The sequence below is a fragment of the Erpetoichthys calabaricus genome, chromosome 13, assembly GCF_900747795.2.
Source record: "Erpetoichthys calabaricus chromosome 13, fErpCal1.3, whole genome shotgun sequence".
Lineage (NCBI taxonomy): Eukaryota > Metazoa > Chordata > Cladistia > Polypteriformes > Polypteridae > Erpetoichthys > Erpetoichthys calabaricus.
This window is the reverse complement of record NC_041406.2, coordinates 2687773-2710806: the sequence shown is the minus strand read 5'-3', so window position 1 is coordinate 2710806 and position 23034 is coordinate 2687773. Positions and strand designations below refer to the sequence as shown.

General features: G+C 41.8%; 1 protein-coding gene and 1 long non-coding RNA gene across 3 annotated transcripts; one reads left to right on the top strand and one right to left on the bottom strand.

The window, feature by feature from the left end:
* The first annotated feature begins 16 nt into the window (after nucleotides 1-16).
* Nucleotides 17-22282, top strand: eaf1 (ELL associated factor 1). Of its 2 annotated transcripts, XR_007936568.1 has the most exons (7): nucleotides 17-296; nucleotides 1804-1898; nucleotides 5488-5624; nucleotides 13545-13711; nucleotides 14193-14414; nucleotides 18775-19402; nucleotides 19628-22282. XR_007936568.1 is itself a non-coding variant. In XM_028817886.2 (6 exons), the coding sequence occupies exons 1-6, from the start codon at nucleotides 194-196 to the stop codon at nucleotides 18819-18821; spliced, it is 771 nt and encodes a 256-aa protein (XP_028673719.1). In that variant the 5' UTR covers nucleotides 17-193; the 3' UTR covers nucleotides 18822-22282. The 2 variants fall into 2 exon arrangements, 1 of the variants encoding a protein (XP_028673719.1); XM_028817886.2 differs by having other exon boundaries at nucleotides 18775-22282.
* LOC114663933 (uncharacterized) lies at nucleotides 8505-10874 on the bottom strand. Its single transcript, XR_003718175.2, has 3 exons — nucleotides 10674-10874; nucleotides 8874-8931; nucleotides 8505-8632 (listed from the first exon to the last, which is right to left on the bottom strand). It is a non-coding gene; the product is annotated as an uncharacterized LOC114663933 (long non-coding RNA).
* Nucleotides 22283-23034: the final 752 nt, after the last annotated feature.

Genomic DNA, 23034 nt, shown 5'->3' with positions numbered 1-23034 from the left:
GACTGGACACTAACAGGAAGGCAACTTTTCCGTCAAGCTGCGGAGTCCACCTTCGTATTTCTAAATGTCACTTTTGCAGCGCAGATAACTACATTGATTAATGTCACGAGTTTTTTTTTTTCTGAAACCCTTTTAATCTGTGTGTAATTTATTTGTTTTATAGTCCATGTAAATTGTTACAGATCTTGTCGTGATGAACGGGAGTTCGAACCCGCTGCTGGATAAAGAAGAGCATGTGTTAAAGTTGGGCGAGAGCTTTGAAAAGAGGCCCAAGTCTTCTTTTCATACCATCAGGTGTAAGTAACAGTTCCGTTTTGGTATTTTTGGGGAGCGCGTGCACACCTTGCGGCATCGGCTGGATCTTTAAAAAAAGCCAGAAAATTTCAAATGTACGTCGGATAAAACGGTCGTAAACGAGTCCGGTTGGCACCAACTGCTCGAACCCCAATGCTCGGGCCGTCTGCTCCCCAAGGCCGGAGAACACAAGTGAGCGTAACGAGTTGATGTTATTGTCGCCAGGTGGCGCTGTCGCTTCTGTCTAACGGGCCCAGGCACTGTCTCCCCGTTGGTCAAAATAACGGGAACAAATGACACGAAGTGACTGTCACGAGATCGGGCCGTCCAAGTGTGGAGTTGGCATGTTCGCCCCATGTCAGTGGAAGTTCATTTTGTTGGCTCCACACTCCTCCCGTAGTCCAAAGGCAGGCAAAGTGGACTGGCAACGCTAAACTGGCGCGCGCGCGCGTGTGTGTGTGTGTGTGTGTGTGTAGATAGATAGATAGATAGATAGATAGATAGATACTTTATTAATCCCAATGGGAAATGTGTGTGTGTTAGCGTGTTAGCACCCCAAAGGCATTGTTCCTGCTTTGTGCCCGATATTTGCTGGGTCAGGCTAGAGCTTCCCCTATCGAGACCCTGCATCAGTTCAAGGACACAGTGCCGTGAATAAGTATTTGCCCCCTTCCTAGTTTCCCCTTAATACTTTGAAATCACTTGTTTGTTTTTTTTTTGGTTTTTTTTTTCTCCAGTCCAGCATCTCCTGACTCCCCAGTATGAGGAAAAAAAACCAGATATGACGCACCGTTGGACTTGTTTTGATGTCTAGTCATGCAAGACGTTAAGCTTTTTCGGGTTTCCTGCTGTTTTTTATTTTTTTGCCCTCTTGACCCGAAAAAAAAAAACCCTCGTTTTTAGACCACCATATCGTGTGCAGGATCTTACACCCTTAAGATAAAGACCAAACCAGCAGGTGTCTTCAGAAAAAATGAACTGAAGGACTTGGAAGATTTGCCGGCCACAACAACCGACCCCAGGGGCTCAACCTCTAATGGAATATGAGAGGTCAAAGTTACTCCTTTTCAGAAACACTTTGAAGAAAATGGGGATTGGTAATATAAGCACGTGGGGTGTCCTTTAATGGGATTTCGACGTTGCTGACCATGAATGTAATCATATTTTTGATATGTGATTCTCTGCCAGTGGTTCTTGCCTTTCAAGAGCCATCCCAAGAAGGTTCAGAATAACTAACTGTGGTGTATTGTTTTAGTGGGGTTCTAACCCTCTATGAAAGGATGAAAAATAACAAACATTTATTACAATTGAGAATATTTACACTTTTAAACAAACTGAAGTAGTAGTATTTCAAATATTTGATGCAACTCTTGCTGTTTATGATGTACTGCAGCTTCATGAAGTAAATCACTGCGTGTCTCATGAACACAAAGAATTAGGGCAGCTTACGCTAATTCAGACTTTTGATATTTGCCTTCATTTAATTTTTTTTTTCATTCCTCCCCACAGATGATTTTAAACCAGCATCAATTGACACATCCTGTGAAGGAGAGCTGCAAGTAGGCAAAGGCGATGAAGTGACGATCACGTTACCACACATTCCGGTAGGATTTAATATTCAAGTCAAGTTCAAGTGGCATCCATACACCATATTGCAGCATACAGTGCTATGAAATGGCATTGCCCAGGGCCTCGGGGCATCATATACATACACACAGGAGAGAATTGACAGCACTCTGCAGGGACCTGTCTTCACTTTGACTTTAAATGAGTCCTTTTTTCTGTTGATCAGTGTCAAAACAGCCAAAGCAAATCCTCTGTGGTTCAGTGCTGTAAAACAATAAAATGTGGAAACGCCCAAGGGGTGTTGGGGGATTGTTAACAGAGGGGGAGAATTTGTTTAAGCACTGTAACACCTCGCCACTTTACAGCAATATCATTAGTGAGTTAACTCTTTAAGGGCTAATTATTTTTACTTCCTTTTGTCCTAGTTTTCTTAAAAGCACACAAGACAATGGTTTTCACGCATAAATGAACATAAAATTCTTACTGTATTTATAACAAATGTCACTCTGTTTTATTTTTCAGGAGCCCCTACAGTAGGCATATTCACATTCTTATTACATACGTGTTTGTCCCATCACTCACAAGTGAAAAGGCACTTTCTGGTGAAAAGAAATGTCTTAAAGGAGTCGAGTGGCTGCTAATCCATCGTTAGGTGAAGTCCATTTGCCAGCTTGTCTCCCACAGAACGATGTCTGTGTAGCCCTCTAATGAGGAACGTTTTCGTAGGCGTATCAGCTGCACGAGCCTGTCCATCACTACGATCAGATGGGGACCGGTCAGCTGACGCAGGCACCTGACTTTCATTTTCGATTTCCAGATCACTTGTATCATAATGGGAGTTTCGAAAAGTCAGAGTCCGAGAATATTTCGCTTTATGCATTTGGTTCACTCTCTTGCCCGATGTCGATGCCATTCTAGATATTGCTTACTCTACGCTACTCATGCACATGCAGGATTCCAACGTCAAGTCAACAATCCTAACAGTCCTCTGAGCAAAGAGGGTCTTCCTGTAACGTAACAGTGAGTTTTATCAACATTTGCAGCTTTCTTTTATCATCGGACCTTGATATCCATTCTTGTGTTCACAAAAGTCAACATCTGCCCTAAAAGAGTTAAACAACCTTACCGTAAAACATACGTCTTCCTCACCTGAAAATTCTCATAGCCTATTATAAAGAGACATGTAGATAGACAGATAGATGTGAAATACACTAAATAATAGATGGATGTGGAAGGCACTATATAATAGATATCCAGATGAACAGTACTTTTTGTCCCAAGAGGGACAATTAGAATATATATACAGTGCATCCAGAAAGTATTCACAGCACATCACTTTTTCCACATTTTGTTATGTTACAGCCTTATTCCAAAATGGATTAAATTCATTTTTTTCCTCAGAATTCTACACACAACACCCCATAATGACAACATGAAAAAAGTTTACTTGAGGTTTTTACAAATTTATTAAAAATGAAAAAACTGAGAAATCCCATGTCCATAAGTATTCACAGCCTTTGCTCAATACTTTGTCGATGCCCCTTTGGCAGCAATTCCAGCCTCAAGTCTTTTTGAATATGATGCCACAAGCTTGGCACACCTATCCTTGGCCAGTTTCACCCATTCCTCTTTGCAGCACCTCTCAAGCTCCATCAGGTTGGATGGGAAGCGTCGGTGCACAGCCATTTTAAGATCTCTCCAGAGATGTTCAATCAGATTCAAGTCTGGACTCTGGCTGAGCCACTCAAGGACATTCACAGAGTTGTCCTGAAGCCACTCCTTTGATATCTTGGCTGTGTGCTTAGGGTCGTTGCCCTGCTGAAAGATGAACCGTAGCCCCAGTCTGAGGTCAAGAGTGCTCTGGAGCAGGTTTTCATCCAGGATGTCTCTGTACATTCCTGCAGTCATCTTTCCCTTTATCCTGACTAGTCTCCCAGTTCCCCACACCACCATGCTTCACTGTAGGGATGGTATTGGCCTGGTGATGAGCAGTGCCTGGTTTCCTCCAACCGTGACGCCTGGCATTCACACCAAAGAGTTCAATCTTTGTCTCATCAGACCAGAGAATTTTCTTTCTCATGGTCTGAGAGTCCTTCAGGTGCCTTTTGGCAAACTCCAGGCAGGCTGCCATGTGCCTTTTACTAAGGAGTGGCTTCCGTCTGGCCACTCTACCATACAGGCCTGATTGGTGGATTGCTGCAGAGATGGTTGTCCTTCAGGAAGGTTCTCCTCTCTCCACAGAGGACCTCTGGAGCTCTGATAGAGTGACCATCAAGTTCTTGGTCACCTCCCTGACTAAGGCCCTTCTCCCCCGATCGCTCAGTTTAGATGGCCAGCCAGCTCTAGGAAGAGTCCTGGTGGTTTCGAACTTCTTCCACATACGGATGATGGAGGCCACTGTGCTTATTGGGACCTTCAAATATTTCTGTAACCTTCCCCAGATTTGTGCCTAGTGATAATCCTGTCTCAGAGGTCTACAGACAATTCCTTTGACTTCATGCTTGGTTTGTGCTCTGAAATGAACTGTCAACTGTGGGACCTTATATAGACAGGTGTGTGTCTTTCCAGATCATGTCCAATCAACTGAATTTACCACAGGTGGACTCCAATGAAGCTGCAGAAACATCTCAAGGATGATCAGGAGAAACAGGATGCACCTGAGCTCAATTTCGAGCTTCATGGCAAAGGCTGTGAATACTTATGTACATGGGATTTCTCAATTTTTTTATTTTTAATAAATTTGCAAAAGCCTCAAGTAAACCTTTTTCACATTGTCATTATGGGGTGTTGTGTGTAGAATTCTGAGGAAAAAAATGAATTTAATCCATTTTGGAATAAGGTTGTAACATAACAAAATGTGGAAAAAGTGATGCGCTGGGAATACTTTCTGGATGCACTGTAACTTCTTATGGACGCACAATAATTGCGTTTCGTAGACACTCCTGGACTCCGGGGTGAATATCTACTCCAGGGCAGGGCAGAAGTGCTTGGGCCAGTCTCCTTGGGTCTTTACAAACTGACATGTTATACTAAAAGATTATTGGCTGCACAGTGAATAGCAACCTGTAGAGGACATTCAGGGCTGAAATTGGGAAACGACTGCAGCTAAATAGTGAAACTTTTGCACAGACACTATATAACAGATAAATATGTTATTAGTAGCTGGGAGAACAAGCAAAGTTCATAACCAGAAAGTAAAGTAATAAGATGTCAAACCCCTAAATTATTGTCAAGAATATTCAGAATCCTAACTAGAAAACCAAAGATTCAGTCAGCAAGGAAAGTGCAATGCAAAAGCTTTGTTTTTATCCGCAATCTTGGGCGGCCAGGAAGTTGTGACACTGGCCTTTATACCTTAAGCCACTGAGTCATAACACCAATTCTGTCCCCTTCCTTACCTGAAAAATCTCGGAACATAGTTTACACCGCTGCCTACCCCTAGGAGACGTGACATTTCCATCTTCCTTCAAATGCTGAGGACAAGCTGTATTTATCAGTGAGACAGATAAATGCTTCTTCAGTGTACCTGTTAGGACTCTGCAGCATTTCTACTGATAAGGATGATTGTAAACATTTTATTACAAATATTTCTCTGGATCTTCACCATTGTCTTTTTTTGCGTTTCAGGGTTCTACTCCACCAATGACTGTGTTTAAAGGAAATAAAAGGCCGTATCAGAAAGACTGCGTCCTGATCATTAATCATGACACTGGAGAGTACGTACTAGAGAAGCTGAGCAGCAGCATACAGGTTAAGAAAACAAGGTGAGGATGTTTAATAATATTTATGAATTTAAAACCTTATGTATTATCGGAGGATGAGTGGAACTCCCCAAGTTTGTTATTTGGATTGGTCTGCTTTCACTCCCTTCATTTTAACACACACACACTATCCATTTGAGCACAGTCTGTGAGTGATGCTTCATCAGCCTGTCACTCCTTACTACTCCACTTAAGGACTCTCTAGCTTGGATGTGAACAGCCGGTGGGTGTCCCTGGATATAACCCACACCTAAATTGTTATTTGGTCCCAAAGAATATCCTAGATGTATGAAGGCTGATGCACAGTTTGGCTATGTGCTTCTTACCAACCAACGGTGTTTTAATTCTGTGCTCTTCTATTGGGTACGTCTTACCTCAGTCTGATAACCCTGTAAGAAAAGAATAACAGCAAAGTCCCATACACCATGGGTTCTATATGTACATTATCGCTTCAGTCACTCTAGAAAGAAACACATTTACATTTATTTATTTGGTGGATGCTTTTATCCAAAGCGACTCACAACATTGGAGATACAATTGGTTATATATTGTTTATTTTTCTAATTGGAGTGTAGGCCGGTGAAGTGACTTACTCAGGGTCACACAGTGTCAGTGGTGGGATTTGAACCCACAACCTCATGGTTTGAAATCCAAAGCCTTTGCTACTGCACCACATTGTCTTGTAGATGAAACACAGAAATTTAAAAGTAATGTGGTATTTAAAAAAAAAAATAGAATAATACCAGTAGAAGAAAATATAATAGATAGAAATGTTTTTATCCCCAGGGGCAAGTGTGGCTTTTTACAGAAGCTCGATAGATAGATAGATAGATAGATAGATGTTAGGGCCTTTTTGTAACTACTAAATGGCCCATTTGTAACCTACAGGGAACATTTGTAACTCTAGTAGGGACATTTTGTAACTTTAAGGCACATTTGTACCACAGCACAGGGAACATTTGTAACTTGTAGGGCCTTTTTGTAACACAAGTCAGGCTTTTAAGTAACATGCCAAAAAAAGGGTAATTTTGTAACACAACTGGCACTTTTGTCACACAAAAAGGTGATTGTTTTTAAAATATTTTTCTGTTTATATTTGTTTTGACCATTAATCTTAACCTTAGTAGGTTCCTGGTTTTAGCACATTGTTTGTTGAAAGGCTATAGCACCATAATACTTCATGCTGGATACACTACCGTTTTAATAAACAGATAGATGTGAATTTTTTAAACTATACAGACATATTTAAATTTTATACAGAATCATTAATGTCACTCCTGCATCCTCTCCTTCTTTCCTTTTCTCTTCACTGCCAAGATAAGATGAGGTGGACTGTTAGGCCGAGCTCTAATCCTGATGGATTGTTGTTCAGGTCTTGATGTCTGATACATGAGCTGAGATCTGAGGCTTTCAAATTTTAAAAGTCAGTGTGTTTTGCTGGTAAATTCTATGTTGTATTTGTGTATTTTTGTGATCGAAGGGCACACCTGCAAACATCCTGAAGTCTCACAAAGACAGGGCTGATTTGACAGAATTGGAGTATTTCTGCTTTTTAAAAATGTTGTTGCTTAAGTAATTTCAATTTGTTCTAAAGGTAAATTTTGCTTCCCCTCTGAGGCTTGCGGGAAGATGCAATTTCAGGAAAGAGAAATTTGTCAGGAGGATTAGGTCACTACAAAAACATTAATAATGATTAACAATATTGTAGTTTTATGTGAAAAGTAGGAAATCAAAGGCCTAGTAACTTAATGTGAGTTTTATAAAAAGTAAAAATTAATACAAGGAATCCTAGCAATAACGATTGATTGCTAACAAGGTATGAAGGTTTTCTTATTAACGAACAGTAAAGTGTCAGTGGCCTAACACAATTCTGATTTGTGTCTCGAGTTGTTTCTGCTCCTCTCTAAGGCCCCACCACACGACCAGTGTGACTGCTTTATGTATGTAGCACGCCACTGGGACTAAGACTAAATAGTTTTAAATGCAAAAAAGTGAATAAGAGAGAAAAAATAATACAAAAACACAATTCAGGAAAAAATATTTTTATTGAACAGAATATTACAACTAGGGCGGCACGGTGGCGCAGTGGGTAGCGCTGCTGCCTCGCAGTTGGGAGACCTGGGGACCCGGGTTCGCTTCCCGGGTCCTCCCTGCGTGGAGTTTGCATGTTCTCCCCGTGTCTGCGTGGGTTTCCTCCGGGCGCTCCGGTTTCCTCCCACAGTCCAAAGACATGCAGGTTAGGTGGATTGGTGATTCTAAATTGGCCCTAGTGTGTGCTTGGTGTGTGGGTGTGTTTGTGTGTGTCCTGCGGTGGGTTGGCACCCTGCCCAGGATTGGTTCCTGCCTTGTGCCCTGTGTTGGCTGGGATTGGCTCCAGCAGACCCCCGTGACCCTATAGTTAGGATTCAGCGGGTTGGGAAATGGATGGATGGATGGATATTACAACTATAAATGTCAGTGTAGTTTTTTTATTAAACAAAACAGTATTTCATTCAAAATGCAATAATGAATCAGTGAAATAAACATTTTCAAAATAACAGTAACAAACTCTGACCAAATGTTAAATCCATACATTCAGTTGACAGCTTGTGATTCTGAAGTACTCCACGTTTGTTTTTCTGCCTTCATATTTTATTCTTGTCAGACTGAGTGATCTGAAACTTCTCAGCCATCTCCCCTCCTTCAGGGCAGCTGCCTAAAGCTTTCTTCACCATCTCTTGTACTATTGGGCCTGATGCCATGATGTGGTGGCACTTCTCCATTATCACACTGCCCTTTATGGTGTTGTTTCTGGGGGTGCTGCTTTTCTGATGTAGATGGGGGGTCTCTAACTGTCCTCCACACTCTTTCTTTGAGGGATTTGCTCTCGTACAGAAGATGATTCTCTTGACATGGAGAGCTAGATGTTTGCTCACAGGAGATCTCTTTCCTCAGCTGATCACAGATTTTTCTCTCCAGTCTGTGTTACTGTTTGGTTTTGACCCAAGAAGTTCTCCTCCATAGTTTACTTTCTAGAAGCCAAAAGAAAAAACAATTTCAAATTATTGTTTAAAATATTGATTGCTGTTAATACAATAACACAGGCCTAATGCCACAAAATTAATTTATATATGGTTTTATAATATATTAGAGGCAATTGTTACATTCCTTAAATATTATATCTTTATTTGTGTGCAATCAAAGGCGATTCCCTAATTTGTGTTTTATTCTTTGCTATTGACACCACACCCATACTGAGTTGATTCTACTAACCTGTGCAAATTGTGGTTCCCAAAACTCTGAAGCTGTGTCTCCCACAAGAATACAGTATCTGAAAACATCAATTAGATATATTGTTAATTTTCTGTTCTTTCCATATCCTGACAAATTAAAGAATATGTGAAATTTAAATTATTTTATTTGTTCATCCACTCATTTACAGAACCTGCTTATCCAAGTTTACAATCACAGTCATTTTGACTTGTACAATGTAACATCTAAACATTTTTCTTAATGCATTGTAAAAAATGTGATTTGGTTTAAAGATCGATTTCTCTCTTTCATTAAAAAGTGTACAGAATGAGCCCGTCTTGGCCCTGCTCTTCTACAAGGCCAGCATGCTCTCTAATCAGAGGATCATCTTTACATTGTCTGACCTCTGAATTTCATGATTTTACAGTCGTATGTTGTTAGTTCGGAATGAACCTGTCATCTTTAAAGTTTGTATTCTAATACGTTAACTCATTAACATACTTGTTATGTTGTTTGTACTCACTACATTTTCAGTAGTTGTTTTGTATTGAAAGGCTTCAGGTCTAACTAAGATTTTGTACTCTTGTGGGTTACTTCATTGATTGTTTATCTGAATTTGACAGACCCCATTGCTGTATACAGTAACTCTCACAAAGCAATCATGTCATCCATCCATTTAACCATCCACTTTCTAAATCAGGACAAGGTTGCAGGTAGCAGGAGCCTATCCCAGCAAGCAAGGACTAGAGGCAGGAACAGCATCTATTCAGTTCACATACACACACACACACACCAGGGCCAGTCTAGTATTGGCAAATACACCTAACCTGCATGTCTTTGGATTGTGGAGGAGAAGCACCTGGGGAAACACAAGGAGAACATGCAGCCTCCACGCAGGGAGGACCTGTGATGAGAATTCTGGTCTCTGCTCTGCCACTGTGGCACCGAGCTGAACAATCATGCCATCCAGAAGGGTTAAAGAAAATGCACAAAATATGTTAGCGTGGAAAAGCATGAATTACAATTAAGTAGAATCTTCAAATTAAATGCATATTTTGTTTAACGATAGAAAGAAAAAGAAAAAAAAACTTTTGTTTCTATGCTCAAGATTTATATCAGAAGCTTTTTCATATTTAACTGAATTATTTAAATATTTTCATATGCCTTTTCTGTAAGGCTTTATTACCTGCAATTCCACAGAACCACTAAGCTATGTAATTAGAGAATTCATTTTTCTATAATGAATATCATCAGATGGCAGAGTGACTCAGTGGTGCTGCTCCTGCCTCATAACAAGGACACCAAGGTTTATGTCCCAAGTGCCCTGCACAGAGTTTGCATGTTCTCTTCATGTTCATGTGGATTTACTCCCACAGTCTAAACACATGCAGGTTAGGTGGGTGGGTAACACTAAACTGGCCCTGATGTGTGTGTGTGTGTGTGTGTGTGTGTGAGGAAGAGTGTGTGTGTGTGTGTGTGTTCACCCTGTGAAGGACTGGCATAGGCTTCAGGTGTCCCCTGTCCTATATAAGTCGGTTAGGAAGGTGGCTGGATGGAAAAATTGATTAGTATTGGATTTTGTTATAGCTTTACTGTATGCTTCAAATGCATATATTTCTGCATTTTTAAACAGTGCACTGTTATTAATGAGACCATAGGAAGCAGGTTAAGTAAAAGAATGAAAGGACAATTAATTGATTAATTAGTTCACATCACCAATGTTTCTTAATTATATAATACATTACTTGCACAAGTTAAATATGTACCAAAAAAAAAACACTTAAGCAATGTACAGAAAGCACAAAACGTGAATAATCTTACCTTATATATGATGTCAAAGATCAGTGAAGCTTCCAAGTTTTCGCAGGTCTTCATCCAGTGTGCTTGAAAACTCGCAGCAGCGGTCATTTCATTCACTTCCGGATAGCAAGATTAACACGCCCATCTCTATTTAATAAGATGCTAACAGAAAAAATCACGTTTGTTATATATATATATAATGAATATGATTTATAGGTGAAAAAGCTCCATTTCTCGATGTCCAAGCAAGGCTCTTCATACCTGAAATCCATTTCTCTGCATATCAAAACTATCAGTTTATATTTCATATAGTGACTTATATTTATTATTAAAATAAAATAAAAAAAATATTCGTGCACGACCATTATGTAAAAACAAATTGCTTCTGTAAAACAAAGCAGTAAAAATAAGAGACATTTAAAATCAACAGGCAAAAATATCCACTCATTACACATATCACGTAATATTCTAAAACGGATTAAATATTTAAATCATGTACAGTATAGTACAACGGTAACGGAAAAAATTGAACCATCTAGCGGGTGCTACACCGGGCGCTGAGCGCTTTATAAACACGTCCCAACATGTATTGTCTCTTGCGAGTTTTTGATGAAGTGCCGCTAGAAAAAAAAATAGAACCATCTAGGGGGCGCTCCACCGGGAAATGAGCGCTCATAAAGCCGTCTCAACATGCATTATCACTTGCGAGTTTTTGCTGAAGTGCCGCTACTTGAATGAAGTGTTTTCTGCTCACCACGGACCATCAAAACGATCAGGACGTTCAGAGACATTTATGTACTTATACATAAACGACACCCAGCTGTTAAAAACTGATCAGTTATTCCAAAATATGCTTAATTAAGAATAGAAGACACAAATGCTCCCGAAAGTATTTTTTTGCTTTCTGAGCAGATAAAAGAAGATAATTACGATTTAAAAAGGAAAGATGGTACATCAAAACACCCTTTTTCAAATACTAAAGGTTATTAAGCGTCACCATTAATTCAATCGCGATTTATTATAGATTTAAATGTGGACCATTAGTAACTGGAGCAGTTAAAATTAAAAAATATTAATAACTTTAAAAATATAAAACCAAATTACACAATACTTTGCACATGTTTTGATACAAGCATTTAACACATTTTTTGAAAAAATCAGCGCGATCGGTGATGTGGATCAAGAGTAAAATCAAATCTAAATTCAAACACCTTTTCCACTTCAAGCTGGATGACAGGTCGACCTAATGGCTAATGCTGTTCAGGGCATTTTTTGGACGATCATGATCGGCAATTTGGGAGGTTGTTACAGACTTAGATAATGATGTGTCATTAATAAAACGTGTGTCTTCCGCGAGATAACTGAAACTTTTTTACTTTTATCTTTTTTTTCTGACAGAATCAACGGGTAGGGCTACTTTGTACCAGGAGCGACAAAAACATGCAGTTTAAAAAAAAACAAACAAACTGTTCAACAAAAAAATATGGGAAGATTGAAAAGCAGAGATGAATTAATACAAATGGCACAAAATCCATCATAAAACATCATTTTTGTTTTTTTAGGAGCCCAAAAGAGAGATCGGTTCAAATGTTCCTGACGAAGCATCCAAAGATAGATAGATAGACAGATAGATAGACAGATAGATAGATAGATAGATAGATAGATAGATAGATAGATAGATAGATAGATAGATAGATAGATAGATAGATAGAAAGGCACTATATAATAGATAGATAGGAGTGATGTAGAGAGTCCTTGAAAACTTACCTGATTATTTTAGGCACATCCTTCTGCTGCTTTTGTTCTATTTTGAGTTTTTGCCTAATTTTCTATTCTGTTAATCTTTGTTTTATAAAGATCCTTTGTGGCTGTTTCTGTTCCCAAGCCAGGGGTTGACTGTTATCTTCCCTCTTGTGGTGCTTTTTATAGATCTGTGGACATTTTGAGTTGTTTTACCTGCTTCTCATTTTTGGGGCCTGGTCCAGCTGAAGCCTGAAGACAGTATTTAGGCCCTGAGCCTCTACTAGGCAGGTTAATGAAGATTCCTGGCACACTCCAGAAGAGGTTCACCCCAAATCTTCCAGATTATATCTGCAGACTACGGCCACACACGACTGAAAGTCGGGAGCTGGCTTAGACATTCAAAATATAAAGGAAGTCCACATACCTTTAGAAAAAAAATGTCTCACAAGGAGAGAGAAATCACAAAACCCCGGCTTATGAACAAAAGGGCAGAGTGGAATTTTTATAAATGAAGAATTTATTTACCAAAAAGAGGAAAACAAGGCAAATGTTCAAAAGAGCAAAAAGAGTTTCAAACACTAAACTAACTAAAAAGATTACAATATGCAAAGCAAACGTTTGAGGCAACTCAGACACCTCCTTCAGGCAAGATGGAGGCATGTAAACATACCTCAGAATCAACTGGGAAATACAAAGAAGTTCTGCCTCCATCTTGCCTGAAGAAGGGGTATGAGTTGCCTCGAACGTTTGCTTTGCATATTGTAATCTTTTTAGTTAGCCAATAAAAGGGGTCATTTTGTTTGACTTCTCACTACATTCATAATGGCTAACAGGGCACAACACCATAGTACTAAATACACAAATTGTTAAGACAAATCCAGTAAACAGGCCTGAATATTTGATTGGGTAATTTGGGGAATTTCTTGAATTCTATACATTCTGAATCTCCTTTTCATTTGATTATATTAAACCTTTTTATTGTGTATCTCTTTGCTAATTTATTCTGGATTTCGAGTATTGCCACTATGGGTCACTCTCGTAAACATCAGACGTGATGTGTTATGCTACTGCCAGTATAAAAAGTAGAAGGTTAATCTGATTATTCAGGGTTTCCGGTCTAATGACAGCTGTCTGTTTCTCCCATTTCAGAGCTGAAGGCAGCAGTAGAATCCAAGCCCGCATGGAGCAGCAGCCGGTCCGGGCAACACAACCTCCACCACAGTTCAGGGCCCCCACCAAGCCGGGAGCTGGGACTAAAACGTCTCCATCCAAAGACAACCCTTCCCCTGAGCCCCAGCTTGATGACATAAAACGAGGTATCTTTATGTTGACTTGACTTTTTTCAATTTCTTACCAATTTCAGGGCTGCAGGGAGCTGGTGGCCAGTCCAGCTGTCGTAGGTGCTGTGAAGTTAAATAAAAATTTGTTTAACTTTTTTCTATGCTTGCTTTGTAGTTACATTTTCAGTATTAATTTAACTATCATTTAGATAGTTAACTGGTTGGGTAAAGTTTCACATTGGTGGGCTTCAGAGCTCACAGAACGTGGCCCTCTATGCTGAAGGCTCTCCTTGAGTTGATTTGGGTATCATGCAGCGCGTTTGCCATGTTGTCCGTGACATGATAGCTAACAGCCTCTACAGCTGTCATCCTCCTGTCTGCTGCTTCTTCTTTGAAAGAGCCTTGACGGGCCCCCGAAAAAAAGCCACCGTTTGCTTATCTTGGGGAAAAAAGATTAAAGAAAAGCAAATGCGCCAAGTCTTTGGTTGACTGTCTTTGTGTCCTTTTGTCCCTACAGAGCTTCGAGCAGAAGTGGAAATTATCGAGCAAATGAGCAGCAGTGGGAGCAGCAGTTCCTCCGACTCTGGCAGCTCCTCGGGCAGTGAAGATGACAGCTCCAGCAGTGAAGCAGAAGAAGAAACCCACCCGTCTCCCACCCAGCAACAGTACAGTGGCAGAAATGTGATTTCCAATGGCAATGACCGAGCTCAAGGCAACAACCAGCTCATGAGCACGCTCCGTAAGTATCTCTGGAAGTATAGGACTGTCAAACTTAAATATCTCAAAGTGTAGGACTATTCAGTGAGTTGAAAAGCCATCAATCAAAGTCCAATGACGTGCACTTTTACAGCCCTGTGTAGTGCAAAGCTATTTGCCCCTTTCCTCATATCCTCTGTCTTTGTATATTGTCACAATGAATGGCTTCAGACAAGCACAGACATTAGTCTCAATTTTCACCGTTTATCCACACACTGCCAGCATTTTTAACCCCTGAAAATGGAGACCTTTGAAAATGCTCTCCAGAACCGTATACTTCTGAAAATGTTGGCTCAGGGCGAAAAAACATGAAAAACATTTCAAAATGCAAACTCTAATCGTCTGCGGTGGATTGGCACCCTGCCCGGGATTGGTTCCTGCCTTGTGCCCTGTGTTGGCTGGGATTGGCTCCAGCAGACCCCCGTGACCCTGTGTTCGGATTCAGCGGGTTGGAAAATGGATGGATGGAACTCTAATCGTGCTCTGCTTCTCTGCAATTCCTGTAGTTTTCAAATTGTCCACTGGGTGTCCTCATTGCTACTTGCCATGCATTATGACGGGTCCACAGTTACAGCCCTGAAGGGCCACAGTGGCTACAGGTTTTCGTTCCAGCCAGTTTCCCCAATTAGAACTCAGTCCTGGCTGATAATGAAACTTGCTATTTAACTCTAGGCCTTGTTAGCGTTTTCATTCATCAAAGACAAATGTTAGTTACACTGTTGATCAGAGGTCCTCAATTACAGTTCTGGAGGGCTGCAGTGGCTGCAGGTTTTCATTTCAACCAATTTCTCAATTAGACCCCATTTATTTATTACTAAAGTAATACAGTTGTTGGGATTTTAGTTATGTGACCTGTTACAATTCCATCCATCCATTATCCAACCCACTATATCCTAACTACAGGGTCACGGGGGGTCTGCTGGAGCCAATCCCAGCCAACACAGGGCACAAGACAGGAAACAAACCCTGGGCAGGGAGCGCACACACACACCAAGCACACACTAGGGACAATTTAGAATCACCAATGTACCTAACCTGCATGTCTTTGGACTGTGGGAGGAAACCCACGCAGACACGGGGAGAACATACAAACTCCACGCAGGGAGGACCTGGGAAGTGAACCCAGACGGGTCTCCTAACTGCAAAGCAGCAGCGCTACCCACTGCGCCACCGTGCCACCCTATTACAATTCAAAACTATTAACTGCCTGTTTTAGTTTTTAGCAGCTGCATTTTTGGTTTTAATTGTTGCCTGTTTAATTAACCAGACATTACTTAATAATGAAATGCAGATAATCAATAAACCAGCAGCTCTCCAGATAAAGGGCTCCCTTTTAAACCTGTCCATATGCACCATCAGGTATCTGTGTTAAATAAATAAATAAGAGGGGAATTGGAAGGACCATTAACTTTAAATCTATTCTGGTCCACAAAACGCATGGATAACGTTCTAAGAGAAAGAAACTCCACATTGCAATTCAAATTTCCCTTGGATGAATGAACGCACTAACAAGCCAAGTAGTTAAATACCAAGTTTCACCGTCTTCTAATTAGGAAACTGGCTGGAAGGAAAAGCTGCAGCCACTGCGGCCCTCCAGGACCATGATTGGGGACCCCTGCATTATGACAAGGGGTGAAACTCTCTTCATTTAATACAGGGAACGCAGCGAATGTGCAAATGGTGGGTTAAGGAGGAATGGGCCTCGCCTGGCTAGCAACACTGTGAGTCCAACAAATTAACCAAAGTTATTTGTTGAGGTGAGTAGGAAGGTTTCAATTGATGAAGATTCACACCAAACTCAATTCATCATTTGCACCTACAGCATTCTGTATTGCTTCTCACCAGCCATTACTTCTTGGTGCTTCTGAATTTAGGAAGAGCACAAAATACAAGTAGGGCAGTGTGATGTGAACACAGTGGTGACATAGCTGTTTCACATTATTTTTGTAAATATATTAGATCAGCTTTACCAAACATATACCAAATATGTCAGCCTTCAACTCCTGCCAAATGGCACACCTGTACAGAAAGTTAGCCCCCGTTGTAACAATCCACGTCAGGTTCTTTTAGGGCAGTGATAGGGATACGTGAGCCGTCGATGGCACTGCCACCCACTTTATGACAAAGTGTTCTGCAGAGCTGATCAGAGAGCACAGCAGTCTTTCCAAATGGAGTGACTCACTGATGGGTCGCTTATTACAAAAAGACTGGATAAGTTATTACAGCCAGCGGCACAAGCATACATTTTCCAGATCTCATGCACTATTTTGCAAATACTGAAAAATATCAACTGGGCAGCAGCAGCAACAGCAGCATTGAATGATCCAAGCAGGAGTGATTGTGATGAGCTGTGGTGTGAAGGAAGCAGGAATTGTGCATTTTTACTGAATATTCTTAAGGAAGACGTCTGCTCATCTGTCTGTGACACACAAATGGGTTACGCAGCAGGACAAGGAGCCCAAACACAAAAGCAAATCTACAGTTCGATGGCTCAGGTTTTAGAACGGCCACTTCAAAGGTCCAGACTTGAACCCAACAGAGATGCTGTAGCAGGACCCGAAATGAGCAGGTGACACTTGCAAACCCACCAGTGTGTCTGAATGAAAGCAAAGAAAAAATGTCTCCACCGTGATGTGACAGGCAGGTGTCAAATTAGAAGAAGCATTCAGTTGTGATTATTGCTAGCCAAGTATTGAAACTCTGGGGGGCGATTACCTGTTCACATGAGTGACACTTTTGCCAGATAACTTTGGTTCTTAAATAAAGTCCTAATTTTAAGAAGTGTATACCGTGTGTACCCTCAGGTGCCCATTCTCTAAAACACAAGGCCTGAGGCCGTTCATTGTGTAAAATATACAAAAACAGACAAAATTGGGAAGGAGGCAAATATTCTTTCACAGCATTGTGCTGTACTGTGTTTGATTGCTTAGTCCATTTAGAAGTAAAACACAGCAGCATATGGTGGGGGGGGGGGGTCACCCTGTTAGTGACCTGCCACAACTGGTTTGTGGTGCCATGATTGTGGTGGTGCTCTTGACTTGGACAGCCCCAACTTGCTTGTGAGGGAAAATTGAGGCATTCGGTCAACAAGACAGCATTAAAGTGGGCCCATCACTGGGGGTCCGGGGCGGCAGCAGGCCTTTGTTCCATCCAATTTCTTAATTTACTCATAAAAACCAAAGAGATTTCGAGTTTTGATTTCTAACAAGTTCATAAACCTTGCTGAAACCATGGTTTCACTTTGTCATTACTGATTATCGAGTGTAGACAGATGGGCAAAAATGGGAAATATCTTTTAAAAATTAAATGAAATGAAGGAGTCCGAATGCTTTCTCAATCCACTGTACGTGGCGCCTCTTTTACCAGCGATACCTTGGAGCAGATGTTGTCTGTGGTTGTCCTTGTGAAACCATTGGAAGTGTGTAATCAGGTTTTACTGTTTTATTAGTACAGTGGTCGGCTGGCTAACCACCATATTATCACCCTGCCTTTTACGATTTGAACGCATGACCATGGTTGTGACCTTAAGGACACAATCACTCATTCTGAATGAAACGTGGCTGGCTGGCCCATCTATTAGCACCGTGAAACGTTAAAATCGGTTGGCTTTTGGGAAAAACTGACCCATTAGATGTTACTCTTCAGAGGTGAGTACTGTCCATTTACCCTAAATAAACACACAGGGTATGAAATGTGACAGGGTCAGTAATATGGAGCCTCAGCTTTACAGTGGGAAAGTCCTGCTGCAGACACAACGCAATTTTGTTAACCTCCTTGGCCTACAGGCAGCAGTCTGTCCACAGCAGAAGGCTCTCCAAAGCCACATGTTTTTGGCTTTTAGCCACTTGAGGTCTTTGCATTCCTGGCACAAGTCCGACTTTTGTTTTTTTTTGTGTGTGTTTGTAACTGCCACTAAAAACACAAATAATGTTGGTTGTTTGGTAGCCCCTTGCTTGATTTCATAGTGCAGTTCTTCATTTCAGGACAGTTATAATTATCCACTGCTGAGAATATTCTGGATAGCTGGCTCTGGGTGTGTTGGCTGGCTGGTTTTTGATAAAAACAAAACGTCGATGAACAAGTCAAGAACAGGGTGAGGCCAAAAACAAGCACAGTAACAAGTGCAATATGTACTCCTAAATCGTAGTCAAAAGTGAAATGCTAAATTCTCAGTTATACCCCACTCTCCTTATTATCTGCACCACAACAGCAAAATTGGCCACAACAGAAGTTGTAACCACTGCAGCCCTCCAGGACCAGGATGCCCCCCCCCCCCCCCCCCCCCCCCCCTCCGAAATGGCAATTCTGAATTCCTCCTTCTTCTCATTTGTGTCTTTATTCAGGTAAAGATTTACAGTTGAGTGAATCCGGTAGCGACAGTGACGACTGACTCCCCAGTGGAGGGCTATGAAGGTAACAAGATGGATGATGGGAAGATTGTCACCGATTTATTTCTACAGGCATTCGCTATCATGGGAATGATGACGTGTCATGATGTGTTCAAGTTTCTTTTACATTTGCTGTGCTTTAGTATTTTTTGTATTAGGAGAATATTCAGAAAGTAAAGGCAATTTAGAATTTTATTAAGTCAAGAGCAAAAAACTAACCAATACAGTCATCCCTCACCTATCGCGGGGGTTACGTTCCAGAGCCCCCCGTGATAGGTGAAAATCTGCAAAGTAAAAACCAGATGTTTATATGGTTATTTTTATATTGTCACGCTTGGGTCACAGATTTGCACAAAAACACAGGAGGTTGTAGAGAGACAGGAACTTTATTCAAACACTGCAAACAAACATTTGTCTCTTTTTCAAAAGTTTAAACGTGATCCATGACAAGACAGAGATGATAGTTCCGTCTCACAATTAAAAGAATGCAAACACTGTATATCTTCCTCTTCAAAGGAGTGCGCATCAGGAGCAGAGAATGTCAGCGAGAGAGAGAGAAAAGCAAACAATCAAAAATCGATAGGTGCTGTCTGAGCTTTTAAGTATGCGAAGCACCGTGCGGGAAGCATATCACTTGACAAAGCAGCTGCAAGGAAGGAGGCAATGTGAAGGTAGTCTTTAAGCATTTTTTTAGACGAGTGTCCGTATCCTCTAGGGGTGCAAACAGCCCCCCTGCTCACACCCCCTCCGTCAGGAGCAGAGAATGTCAGAGCAAGAGAGAGAAAAGCAAACAATCAAAAATCAATAGGTCCTGTTTGGGCTTTTAAGTATGCGAAGCACCGTGCGGGAAGCATATCGCGCAACAAAGCAGCCACAAGTAAGCCCAGCAAGGAAGGGAGCGATGTGAAGGTAGTCTTTCAGCGTTTTTTGAGGAGCATCCATATCCTCTAAGGGTGCAAACAGCCCCCCTGCTCACAATATATTTGAGGAGTTTTATTTAATATGTAATACGTGCTCTGATTGGGTAGCTTCTCAGCCATCTGCCAATAGCGTCCCTTGTATGAAATCAACTGGGCAAACCAACTGAGGAAGCATGTACAAGAAATTAAAAGACCCATTGTCCACTGAAACCCATGAACCAGCGAAAAATCCACGATATATATTTAAACAAGTAAGCCTGCGATTCGCTAGCGAATCGGAAATCCAAGAATGGCAATCAGTTTCTGTTCCGTCCAATATTTGGATGGATGACATATCATGGAGGGTGGGTGCATCTGGGGAAATGTCATTTAATTAAATAAGCATATTTGTACTAAAGCGGTTTCGTTTTGTGGAGATGTGATTCTGTTGCCTTTGCTGACACTGACTGCTGGCAGAGTGGAGCACAGCAAGTATAGTTTACAGGTTGTGGTGTTTGTGTGCCAGCCACTGAGTCGGGGAAGCTGCTGGGTTTGAGTCTGTGACCGTTATGTGATCTATATTACTGGCATAGTGGATTAGAGCAAGTGTAGCGAACAGGTTGTGTTGTTGGGGCGCCACCTACTGACTCTGGGCAGCCTCTGCGTTTGACTCGGGGGCGTGCGCCTCGGTGGGAAGCCGCTGCGTGATGAAATATCATGGAGGGTATATGCGGTGGTGTGGGCAGTCGCGTCTGGGCGGCTGTACAACCTGGCATGCATGCTTTACCTCAGGTTTACTTCACAGGTCGTAGGCATGGTAAAGTTTCCATTTAATTCAATAACCCTATTTGAACTAAAGCAGTTTCTTTGTGTGGGCGGCTTCGTTCATTAAGTCTAGTTTACAGGTGGTGTTGTTTGGGTGCCACCCACTGACTCTGGGAATCCGCTGCGTTTGACCCTTCAGGTTGTGTTGTTTGGGCGCCATCTACTGACTATGGGAAGCTGCCGCGTTTTGGGAAGCCGCTGCGTTTGACTCTGGGGCGGGCGCCACGGCGCAGTACGCACGCGCCTCGTTGGCAGTATGCATGCACCTCAGTGCGTCTGCCGTGCATAAATTAACTGTGGTTTAGTAAGATAGATATGCGTACATATAAAATCCGCTATAGAGTGAAGCCGCAAAAGTCGAAGCGCGGTATAGAGAGGGCTTACTGTACTTTAGTCCCAGTGCATCTCATGTCATTCCAGAAACTTCTTGATCTCTAAATATATAATTGGCTGACACCATCAGCCATGCCGACTTGAAAGTTTAGGATTCTGTCAAGTTTTATCTTCAAGTTTTACTAATTTTTTAAAAAGAGTAATCACTAAGGTTTGGGATATCGGAATGATTGCCTTGTTTATTAGCGGTCTGTCAGAAAACAAAGCAATGGAGGCCAACAAAGGTCTGTTGTAGTGGAGAGACGTCCATCCTCTCCTGTATTGGCCTGTCAGTGTGGGTTATTAGTTAAAAACAAAATAGCTAACGGGCATCACTCTCAGTACAACCCTGGTAGCATTCATAAAGGACCTGTTACATGACACAACTTTTCTAGTGAGTGTCAGTGGCAGACTAGCTAGTTGGGGTCGGTCGATTTCACTTTCTGACGTCAGAGTGGGCTCTGTGTGTGCGTGACAGTTGAGAACCAAGGAGTGTTCAGGTGGAAGTCCAATGTATGCAGCGTAGTGACTTAGGAAGGGGCAATGTGGGCATTTTGGACCCTGCAAATCGAAGTGAAGCTCGTCTCTCTGATGCGTCACATTTTCTGTACCCTGATGAAACTGAAAAAAGAAGCAAAGGATCGAGATTGTGACAAAATTCACCGTACCTCATAAGCATTTGTACAGCATGTTATTGGCTATCAGGAAAAAGGGGCGATCATGTGACACTGTGAAAATGTGTGACGGTGCTGGAAAGGGTCTCATAATCTGACCTCCTCAGGCGATGAGATCTGCCACCACAGTTTTCAAGTTTGACGAGAAGGGTCTCGCTGCAGCTTGCAACACCTATGACAATAGATCAGGTGAGGCCCACAACGTTAGTCACAAAACACTTTGACTCAGATAGCCCTCCTACAACCCGAGTGTAACGAGGCCCTAATGCTAATCATATTCTAATGCGGCGGGTGTTACGTGACTGACGTTGAGGGCGTTTGGTGATGTTGAGGCATCACATGACTGACGTCATAGGTACTGTGCTCTGCAGTTACACTCTGTTGCATTTGAAGTCCCCTCTGGCTAGAAGTCACATAATGTGCCACCAGCTTCACCTGACTGGGCAGTACGTCCACCGTGTTTAGAAACGAGAGTGCCGTCTGATAGTGTGGTAGGCGTGAGTTATCTTTTCAGCAGGTGCTGTCCTGGGACGGTAGGGGCTTCATTTTACACACAAATTGCCTTTACTTTTTGATTTCCTTTGAATATTTAATCCTGATATGTCTGTTAGGTGCTGATAAGATGCACTGATGTTATCATATAGTTGGTGAGGACGCAGACTGAACAATAAAAACGCCTTGCTAGCGACGTTATGCAGGTGGCTTTTGTTGTCCTTGTGCTCATAATTGGCTGGCCACACAACCTGCAACCAAGAGCAGCAGTCAAATGGAGGACAACGGATTGTCATGAAAATATAACAGCATTTTTGTTTTCATGTTTTCCAAAAAGCAGGACACTTAAGTTGAAATCCCATACTGTAGAGAGTAACGAGCAGGTCAACTAAAATGGTGCCGAAGCCAGGCAGTGTGCAGCCTTGGAGCCAACTTGAACATTGTAATGTCGCGTGTGTCAAAGAACTCGGCAGCAAGTCCACAGTAAATGAGTGGGGACCAACAGAACATGAACACAGAATGTACCTCAGGACACGGGTAGGAGACCATTATTGACATCTGAATTGAGTGTACACTCGATTTTACTGCGGAAGGGGTTTGGGGTCACCCTGTCTGCACACATCTGGTCATGTGATAAAGTTTAAGTTCACCCTATGGACCCTGATGAGCTTTTCAACAAATTTAAACAGACAAGCAGTAGATCTTCGTGTAGACGGCGCCTACAGATAGAGGTGATCGACATGAGCAGATGACACGGGGTATTCATTCTCGTACTCTAACACGTAGCAAAAGGAAGTCGATTCCTACGTCCATCAGCACTTCAGCTCCATCAAGTCAGAAGGAGGCTTTCAAGGTGAGGGGTCAATAATCAGGAGTTGTCAGGTGGGTCTGGTTGATCTATTTAAACCGCAGATATTGGGGGGTCTGGTGTTCTCTTTGAGGTGTGTGCTGTC

Bases quoted from the DNA above. Each gene is read 5' to 3' on its own strand.
- eaf1 (XM_028817886.2), top strand. From the start codon at position 194: ATGAACGGGAGTTCGAACCCGCTGCTGGATAAAGAAGAGCATGTGTTA. The intron at 297-1,803 runs GTAAGTAACAGT...TCCTCCCCACAG, and splicing joins TTCTTTTCATACCATCAGGT to ATGATTTTAAACCAGCATCA. The intron at 14,415-18,774 runs GTAAGTATCTCT...GTCTTTATTCAG, and splicing joins CCAGCTCATGAGCACGCTCC to GTAAAGATTTACAGTTGAGT.